Raw genomic sequence first — 10,778 nt, forward strand, 5'->3', positions numbered from 1 at the left:
TTCATATCATAATTGTTTTTAAAAATTATTATTACTTAAAAGCTACTTTTTAATATTAAAATTGTTGAAAACAAATTATAACTTTACATTTTTTTTTTCTACCAATTATGTTTTTCATACATCAACACTCAGATGACCCACATAGAACTAGTAATTATACTTCTAAAAGTGAATATGAGAGGACTTGGTGTCCATTTAAAATTACAAATATATATACTTACCTAAAAAAAAATTATCTCAAAAGAAAAACCATATTGATCTCTTCATATCAAAATTATTATTACTTAAAAGCTACTTTTTCTAGCAATTCTGTTTTTTGTACATCAAAGCACATATCACGTGCATATAAGACTAGTTTTATAATATTTTTCCCAAATCAAAATAAAAATATTTTAACCTGTAGATCTATAATGATGATCCAAAAGTTAAGTACATAAAAAGGAATTAAATCCATATAAGTTTGAAACAAATAGCAAATTAAAATAACCTGGTTTGACTTTAGTCCGAAAAGATTATTGTTTTTGGCCCAAAATAGGGCTTTGCAAACACAAATTTTGCCCAAAATTTGTCTCGGCCCGACAAATGGGCAAATTTTTTTTGGCAATAGCCCTACCAGCCATTTAATTGCCTTTAAAAAAAAGAAATTGGCACCTAAATTGCTATTCTGCTCCAAGGATATAAATCATTCTATCTTTCTCGTCGTATTGAACCAGTGTAAGAGAAAAAAAATATATGACTTGTGTGGACCCGGTTCATGTTAAATTAGTATGCACCAGGCGAAACAACATATCATTACTGAACAGTTCACTAAATTATGCGAAAACCCACTATATTAGGTAGAAATCCACTATATCATTCAGGCCCATACTATATCATGCAGAAAGTCACTATATTATTCAGACACACTCATTATATCATTCAAACACACACACTATATCATACAAAAACTCACTATATCATTCAGACACACACTATATCATACAGAAACTCACTATATCATTCAGAAACACACTATATCATTAAACTCACTATATTATTCAAACACACACTATATCAAGCAGAAACTAAATCATTCCATATGTTAGAACACGTGTCATGATATATATACTACGCAACTTAGATCTTCCTGTATGTTAAAACATTTTAATTAATTCCTCTATTATATTGCATATAATTTCAAATTGTGTTTTCCGTTAATGAAATAAACTATATTATATATAAATTCACTATATCTCTATAGAATTCACTATATGGAGTTAATATCTTACCAACCCAGTGCACACTAAATTAGTGTGCACCAGGTCCATTTGAGTTTTTTCCAAAAAAAAAAAACTCATATAAGTAGTATTTTTATTTTCCCTCCATTTGTAACGCGGGTATTAGTTGTTTCTAGTTGTTTCCTTTTTTTTTTTTTTCTGTTGCTTTGAGCCACCTTTTACGGGACATATTGCTTTGAGCTATTCAATAAGTTGGCTCCTGACAACAATCAACTTGGTAAATAACCAATTTGAGGAAATTTACACAAAAAAAATAAAAAATTCATAGTTTTTTAGAGGTAAAGGATTTATATATGAAATGGGTTTGAGACTTTGAGTCATACCAAATTTAAGAATTATCAACACAAAAAACTTGACGTACCAAAGTGGTGGACCCACAATATAAGTTTACCATTTGAATTGGTAAAATTACGACATTTCCTATTCAAAAATTCAAATGTTTTTAGAAATTTCCTGTAGAGTTAAATAATTACTGTGTGACCCCATTCAATAATTTTTCTAGATTGCCTCTGCGTACAAATTCTATGATTATCAATACAGCTCAAAAGGTACAAAGTAATGAGCACTACATTACTATCTCTGACCATTTCCCAGAATTGGAAAGACTTTACATCCCAAGTACTCCATGTTACAAGAGATTGTAGGTAAGTAAACTGATAACAAAAGTTATTGAACAAATCTTCTATAGTATCCTACTTCTGGCCATCGATCATGTATAACTGAGGGGGAAATTGGGGAGAGCGAACAATTACTTGGGAGGGAGGACACTAAAAAACTTGCCTATGTTATACATCAGTCAATAACAATGATGATACAATAACAACATACGCGAGTAAAAAGAAAAGGGCTAACTGAATGAAGAACTTGGGGTTTTCCCTCATGTTTGGTGCTGTCACCGCCCTGCCAAACAATAAAAGGTTTATTCTTGTTAGAAAAGAGAGTGTCACTTCACTTTGCTGAGATATCTCATTTAAAGGTGAAAGACAATTACCTTGCAACACGCTGAGAAAGTCTATAGAAGGGCAAGCTCTGAATAAAAACAATCCCTGGCCCCGTTAGAACAGCAGTCACTAGGTTATCCGCCTAAAAGTTCAAAACTGCCTCACATAAGCTCAATTTAATATTTGTAATATATATCACAGCGCTTACGAAAAAGCCAAGACACATGGATACATACACCAATATGGTGCAAGACAAGCACTGGCAAGTTGTTAGAAATTCTCTTATGGCCCTTTTAGTAGCCGGTAACAGTTGGTGGTAAATATGGCAACGGTATCAAGTTTATATATAATTCTGTATAAATTTTTTGTACCAATGCCCATTGTAATGAAATTCCGTCTCCAGAACAGTTGGTGGTAAATATGGCAACGGTATCAAGTTTATATATAATTCTGTATAATTTTTTTGTACCAATGCCCATTGTAATGAAATTCTGTCTCCAGATATCTGTTATTCTTCAATATAACACATTCCTACTCCATAGCACCTCTAGAGAGGTAAAAGAGTTAACTGAAATTTATGAAGAAAAAGAGGTAATTTGTGAATAGACAAGCATTACCATGACCATCGGGATATGAATTCTTGCACAAATTTAAGTGAAATACCAATACCATTATTTATTAATGCCTAAGAGATCCCCAGAACTGGACCTACAGATTGTGAACCTAATGACAAAACTAAAAGGATGCCCCTTTTCATCAACTTAAAAGGGATAATAAAGTTCACAACAAACAGGAAAACAATCTTGTTTTAGACTAAATTCAATCCAGGTCCAAAGTTCCAGACTTAAAACTCCCAAACACAGAAGCAACTTACCCCAAAAACACCCCTTCTCATAGGACCATTATATTTAACTTCCACATTGATAGTGCTTGTCACGGCAACAATGCAAGATGCATCAACTGCAAGTATTTCCCCAACCTCCAGGTTTTTCTGCACAACTGAAGAAAAAAGAATTTTGAAACAATTTAGCACAATCTCCCTTTGTACTCTTTTGTTCATCCAACTTTAAGTGTGCGCGTTTACCAATGCTCTTCTTTGACCCTAAATATCTTTCATTACATATTAGTAAAAATTATAACAATTGAATATTAATACAATACTCATTCAGATGAATCAAACAAGACCCTATATGACTATATTTTTTTCTTATATATAGAGATCTAGAGAAGAATATAGAAGATTCTCTTAATTGTGAAGAGTGTCAAGATTTCAAGTAGGAAGAACAAATAGATACAGGAGTACTACTTACTATGAGACCTCAGTCATTAAGCAAAATTGAAAAAGCCATGTGACAACACGAATGATTGCTGCTGTATATTATCGAGTCTTAGAGAAGTTTATAAATTCTGTTTCACAATAATAAAACAGGTTTTTTCGGCTCAAAAAACAGTTTCAACTTCCAACAGAACGTGGAACAGAAAATCTCAAAGAGATTGGGTGACAGAAGGGATAAACAATAAAAGTAAGCTTTTTAAAGATGAAAACAGTAGCTTGTCGGGATTTATCAATGAAATAATAAGTAAACTTTTGATATAAATCTTGAAAATTAAACTCACAGGACCATTTTCACTGTAAAAAACAAAAAAGGAAACATGAAAAAGGAAAACTATACAGTAGAAATGTTTCACGATGATGTTTCAAAGAATAAAAAAAGCGTACTATATTCATAAATAACCTCATATATTTCACTGTAATTGCCATGGAGATTCATAGCTCCAAGAAAAAAGATACATCTCTACTTCTTTACAGCCTTATCAGCATTTTCTGTCAAAAACTTTTGACCTTAGTTTCCTATCTTAGGGGAAAAAAGTTCCGATAAAAGCTAATACGTCACTAGTTTGAATTGCAGCTTCTGTAATTCTCCCCTAAAATTTCAATGGTCAGAGATCTTTAAGTTTGAATTGGAAGGATCAAATAAGGAAAGACAATATTACCATTAGGTAGTACATAATACCAAAAGAAAATATTTGAAGGACAAAGATATAGATACCCAGATGCTAGAACCACAAATGAGTAGCACTTTCAGGCAACATATGTGTAGCAAAACAGAAAAGAGGAAAGATTGATTCCGTTCTCTATTTTTAATTAACTATGAACATGGCTGTTATGCCCTCCCCCAAAATAACCTACTCTTAGATATGTAAAGGCATGTTTCCATTTGATGACAGTTGCAACATACTACCTCCGTTCTCTTTTAGTTGCAACGTTTGACAAATTGCACTATTCATGTTCTCTTATTTGACCACATTTATTGATTTATATGTTAAACAAAATATAGTCATGTGGGGTCTTGTTTGATTAATTTCGATGTAAGCTTTCATAATATCAAATTTTTATAATTTTTACTTACATACAATTAGAGATAAAATGATTTGAAATTGTACATTGGCAAGCGTGAAAGTCAAAACGTTGCAACTAAATAAAAACAGAGGTAGTATTACTTTTAGGTACTTTCCAGATTAGTTGCAAAATTTCTTGTTTAAGTAGCTTGTGACATGCAAAATACCAACATTATCCTTCTCTCTCCTCTCCGAGTACAATTTAGTTATTTACATCACAAAGTACCAAATATTCATGATCCAATTAAAATTCTTAAGCAGGCTTGGGTGTGATTGCGTTAAGCAATAGCCCAAAATCAACATGCAAGATCAAAGCTCTACATCTTTCTCAACTTCTCATAACATGAAGAATCTTGTGTGGCTACTCCCTGTAAACTAACATTAATTATTACTTCAAGGCCTCTAGAGAGGCTCCACTAATTGCAAGATAGCAGGGATGGATGTACAGAGCCTTACCCTGCTGTAACCAAAAGGTTGTTCTCAATGGATTTCTTAATCCAAGGTGCAGCAACCATAAGAGAAAGGAAAGTACGTAGTTCAGAGAGCCATTTTGGTTTGGTCCATTGTGATCCATCCAAACTCAAAGAATAGTGAGCTTTTCAGCTCTAATGAAAACGTCTACTCCCTATACTTGCACACTAAATCACAGCTAGGCGACTTGAGTGCATCACATGCTTTGGTGTGAAACATGAATAGTTTCTTAGGAGCTAATGTTTAATACTATATATTTTGTTAAATAATAATACCAGAAAAGACAAGGTTCTGAAAACTTTTTTCTATGGGCACGGAAAAATCCTATCTAAAAATTTCATATCCATAGTTCCTGCTGAAGATAAGTTGACAAGACACTGAGAAAGAGTAGTTTTGAGTCATGACTCTTGATATCAAGTGAAGCGATTTAAGAAAAAAAAAAAAAGGTATCTTATTCAGTTATTTGATAGACCTACTACCTAGTCAAAATATCAAAAGGTTTGTTACTCTAAAATATCAAAAGTTGTCAAATAACAGAAAATCATGTAAAGCAGAGGGGCAATGAAAATCTCTAAACATACATTTAGGGAATGTTCTTAGACAAGGGTAACCTGGATTGCAAGCTGTACTTTTATACTCCTCATACATATGTGCTCTCGTGTGTGCAATGCCATACATAGTCTTAGATCACCAAAAGAATAGAATCACCACCGGGAACACAAAGTAATGAGAGCACATACCAGATCCACTCCCAATAATGAATGCAAGTCCTTGTCCTGACAGCTTCTGCCGCAAAAAAGTCTTCAGCAGCAAAAACAAGTATCAGCAGTCAGCACATGAATTAACTATAGAACACATTGCTGTTCTGTAAGTAGAGGAAAGAGAGACAAAACAAATAGATGTAAGCTGCAAAGTTCCTAACCTCTGCACCAACAACAGCATTACGTGCCCTCTGATCAGCAGTTATATTTGTAACTTTGACATCATTTACGGAGCATAAAAATGCATCCGGCTACAAACAAATATGAGAAGTGCAGGTGAAAAAGAGAACAATTTGTGATACAAGGAACGATAAAAGTACTAAATGTAGCCACAAAACAGACATGATGCAAAGAGCTGAAATGGAAACATCACATCTACCTGGCATCGAAGTTCTCCACCAAAAATTGCGAGATCAATCTGCATAACAAAAAGCTGAGTAAAAATGCATAACTAAAAGCACTATGCATTACAGTTATGCCAAGATTAATAAATAATAAAATTAATATCATAATATTGAACACCAACCGGTAGAATTCTAGCAAGTGACGGAGCAGCAATTCCAACAAAGCCATCATTAGAACCAGAATTAAGGAGAACAGTGCTGGTCACAGTCTTCCCAAATAGCCACTGCCATACTCCTACCTCTTGTTCAGGGATGTAAAGATTGTCCATTTGTATGGATCCAGATGTATAACACATAGAACCTGCAAACTACGAAAAATTACCTTGCTAGACAAATTATAGCAGAAGAAAAAAGGAAGAATATCTAGCTATAAGTCAAAAGATGAAGCAATACAACAAGTAAAGCAGTACTTAATTTCAGAGGCACAAAATATATTATTAGAAATACATGTGCCTGAGAGATACAATGTATCTTGACATAGAAAAACAATCATATAGATAGATGCACGCATACGTTGCTTACAAGTTGTAGGAAAACTGGAAGAAAGTAATATTGCTTTTCAACTTATATAACACAAGTACTTAGAACCATTTGATTAATCTCTAAACAATGTCAGGATCTGTTTGCCCTCTTCAGCAACCTTGTGGTGGAACTGTGGAAGAGTAACAAAGCTAGAAACTATCACGCATTGCCAAACAGATCAGACAAATGGAAACATAGTCATTGTTGGAACATCAAAAATATAATTTCAAACCCGATCAAGGTTTATCTTTAGAAAAAAAAAGCAGGTAGAAAATTCACAAGTTCTCGGACTCTGCAAGCAATAAAGCAGATAGAAGAGGAAACCTGGCCGAGCAATAACCTTCTCCTGTGGCTTCAGCATAATCTGATCATGGATGAACCATAATAAAGAGTCAGAATTCAGTCTTATGTACCAAAACAACAGAACTCGAAGTAAGTAGAGGACGCTAGATTGGACGGATAGTTGGTAGCACCTGAACTATCTGCGCTTCTCCACCCAGAATCTGGAAAGGCGTGACAGCTTCTTGGGGGCTCTGTATGATGTAGCATGGTGTTAAACTATGAACCATAGAGAACAACAGAGAATATAAGCCTAGTTAGAGTCAGCTAAGTATCAAATCTAGATGCTCCTGACTTACTAAAAGGGTTTAATGAAATCTACAAGAATGAGCTGCATGTAATCAGAACAAAGCAAAGGGAAACAGAAAAGGCCAGTAGGCCACTCCCAATCATCAAAGACATAGGTGGCTTTCAAACAGTTCCCTGTACTTCAATAACCTACACGCATTGTACCAAAGCTGCTGCACCTGCCCAATTGTAGAGAAATGGGGTATAAATGTATAATAGGTGTTATTATAAGATAACATGATAGTCCCTGCTGAATTAGGTCTTCTTCATAGGGATGGGCCAGCAAGCTGCAATAGACCATTAGCCAACCATCTCTATATCATATTAGAAGCATTTTCATCTAAAAGTAAATGTAGCAAGCTTCATATAAGATATAATATATATTATATGACAGCACTTTGAACAGTCTGTTCCACTCGCAGGTACTTGGATTATATACTGCTTACCTAAAAATTTATAGTTATTTTCATGTGATGTTGCGTACCGGCTACAATGGCCAATGTCAGATGGAAGACAAGCTCATTACATTGCTCACTAGACATAGTTAAGCTCTCTTTTAGAAATTAACTCCTAGAGGAAAACAACATTTCTCAAACTTGCATTCTCTTATTCTCTATCCCCTGCCTCTACCTCTCCTCTCCCATTCCTTTCTAATTCTCGTAGCAAGAAACCAAATCACGGAAAAGCAAGTAAGAGGAAGTTCAATTCTATTAAGGTAAACTATCCATAGATATAAAAAAAAACACTTCAAAACATATTCCTTCAACACAAAAACAGATTGTGATCTATCATCCCACAGTACCCAGAGTTGCAAAATTTCAAACTACCATGATATACTTTGTAAATTTCCTATATGTTGTTTCTTTTCTAATCCTTTGAGTGGTTCAAAGTGCAGTTACATCGCACCATGTACAACAATTGCACTAGGTATTCTGAATTACAATCAAATATTCTTTCAACTGATGTATGCCTCCAACAGACGATCGATTAAATAACAACAACATTTGTCTAGGAGTACAACCAATTATAGCAAAACTACTTTTCCCAATTATCCCTCATTTCCTACCGGCAACAACGAAACACTTCTAAAACCACACGCGTACGGTGGAGACCTTGAGGGTACAATACTACAATGTCAGATTTTCAAGAAACACACAACAACCTGTGAAACTTCTCAAGTTAGAAACCTTTCTTTGTCACTATCTTTAGCTTTTCTAGCAAGAAACCACAAATTAAAATCGATATTCAAAAATTTATCCCCATTATATATATAATTCCCTCAAAAGAATAATCACAACCTAGATACTCACCCAATTTGCACAAAAATCAACAACATAATAAATTTGGAAATGTAAACTCCAAATGTTCTTCATCTAAATTCTAACAACAGAAATTTATAATCCTCCATAATAAAATAGCTTAACAAAACCCTAACTACCAGCAAAACTAAAAAGAAAATTGAATCAAAATGGAGGAGAGAGAAAGTGAAAGAGTTACCTGATAAACATAAGGTTGGAAAGGAGTGTTGAAAAATGGAGCCGCCATTGGAGAACTAGAGTGGAAAACTAAACACCAAATCCAGAAAATTAAACTATCTTTTTTTCAAGAATTCTCCGATGAGAGATTATATCTTCTTAGTAATCGAAAAAGAGGAAATGAATTGAAATTTTAACGTTGACCGAATCGAATTTTGACTTTTCTTGAAGTGATGATTTTGGTAGTTTCCGGTGATCAGATCAGAGTAAAATCAGACATTTGAGTTTTCTTTAATCAAAAATGGAGCCGCCGATTTGCTGAATTTCTAGTGTTTAGTGAAACAAGAAAGAATTCAAGAAATGAGTGTTTTAAGGAGATGATTTGAATTGACGGTTTTGCCCTTACATGATTCTTCATTGTTTTGTGATTTAGTAAGCTAATGAAGGGTGTATTTGTGAATTGCGAATTGTGAATTTGGGGGTTTTTGGTTGGATGCCACGCTGGAAGCAGAGGACGTCAGTGGTGTTTTTGATGAGTTGGCGAGATTTGGTTGGTTGAGTATGTTTGAATCTACGTGTCAGCTACTTCTATGCTACTCTACTGGGATTTCGGACCTGATCAGACAGAGAATGGGCCGGGTTGGAGAGGCTCAGCCTATCATGGACTGTATGATAAAAGCCCACGAGCTGAATAAATGGGATATGGCTTGGTCTAGCGTTAGAGGACGGCTCGAAACTTTGGTTATAATTCATTGGATTTTTCTAGTCAAATGCAGTCCTATAAAATGGTCACTTTGTTAATTACGGATTTACGGTTCTTTATTTCAACTTTTTAAATACAGGCTCAAATAAACCAAATACTTTTTAGATTGAAGTCCAAATTAAACTTATCTTCATGCTTTTTGGACTTCAATGAATGTGAAATTCATTTGCAAATTCTAAATTGAACCAATCCATCTGTTTGGGAAAAATATAGAATTTGAATTGGATTTGACCCAATTCCAACATATGACAAAGGGGGGTTAATAACTAGAATTTTTAAATTCCTCCCAATACCTTGTCATTTGCAAATTCTTCTCTCTTCCCTCCACCCTCTTCCTTAATACAATGCATACCTTCAGTTTATATTGTCGTCATCTTCGTCATGATTTAGTTCTCGTCTTCGTCATATCAAGCAAAATATTTGTCAAGCTTTTTATCTAACCTAACATCATCTTCTTCATCGTCTTACTGTTCTCCGACTAAAACATATGTTTCGCCCTTTTCGTCTTCTCTAGTGGTTTCAGCAACTCTTCTATCTTTTTTTGAGAGAAACTGTGTTGTAAGAGAGGAGAGAGAAAGAGTCTACAAGGTTTCTCAAAGAGCAATTGACTTTCTCTATCCTTTTATATGTAGTTATGCTAGAAGCCTAAAATGTGGTGGGACTTATATTAACAGCAAATATAAATGTTTATACCAAGGCAAATTTTTGCTGATGTGATTTCATTTTTGAGTACTTTTTTAATAAATTTTTTTTTAACCTTTATATCCTGAAGAATTTGAAATTCCATTTATTCCTAAACAAGTACTAGGATTGTAATTTCGGAATCGAAAATTACCATTTTTCCCAAACATTGGATTTCGAATTGAAATCCATCATTTAGAATTCCACATTTGAATTCCATAATTTCAAATGAAATCCATGTTGCCAAACACTACATAAAAGTGTTTGGTTTATTTGAGGTTGTAATTGAAGAGATTAAAATAAAAAAAAACTGCAAATAACAAAGTGGTCAGCTGCCTTTAGCAAAAAATTCTAATTCATTTGATGTGCAAGTATATTTTTTTTAACAAGAAATTTTATTAATTGAATGCCAAACGACATCTACAATATGTATTAAAGAAAAAGAAGATACAATTT

General features: G+C 33.9%; 1 protein-coding gene across 2 annotated transcripts; it reads right to left on the reverse strand.

Annotated features, from left to right (window-relative positions):
• Nucleotides 1-1,762: 1,762 nt before the first annotated feature.
• LOC104884135 (hypothetical protein) lies at nt 1,763-9,286 on the reverse strand. Of its 2 annotated transcripts, XM_010668731.4 has the most exons (10): nt 8,901-9,286; nt 7,250-7,309; nt 7,101-7,140; nt 6,377-6,555; nt 6,230-6,268; nt 6,012-6,101; nt 5,830-5,890; nt 3,093-3,217; nt 2,269-2,360; nt 1,763-2,177 (listed from the first exon to the last, which is right to left on the reverse strand). In XM_010668731.4, exons 1-10 carry the CDS (start codon nt 8,946-8,948, stop codon nt 2,063-2,065), a joined length of 849 nt encoding a protein of 282 aa, XP_010667033.2. In that variant the 5' UTR covers nt 8,949-9,286; the 3' UTR covers nt 1,763-2,062. The 2 variants fall into 2 exon arrangements, with proteins under 2 accessions (XP_010667033.2, XP_057250954.1); XM_057394971.1 differs by lacking the exon at nt 8,901-9,286 and having other exon boundaries at nt 6,377-6,562; nt 7,250-7,315.
• Nucleotides 9,287-10,778: the final 1,492 nt, after the last annotated feature.

Source organism: Beta vulgaris, chromosome 5 (genome assembly GCF_026745355.1).
Source record: "Beta vulgaris subsp. vulgaris cultivar EL10 chromosome 5, EL10.2, whole genome shotgun sequence".
NCBI classification, from domain to species: Eukaryota; Viridiplantae; Streptophyta; class Magnoliopsida; order Caryophyllales; family Amaranthaceae; genus Beta; species Beta vulgaris.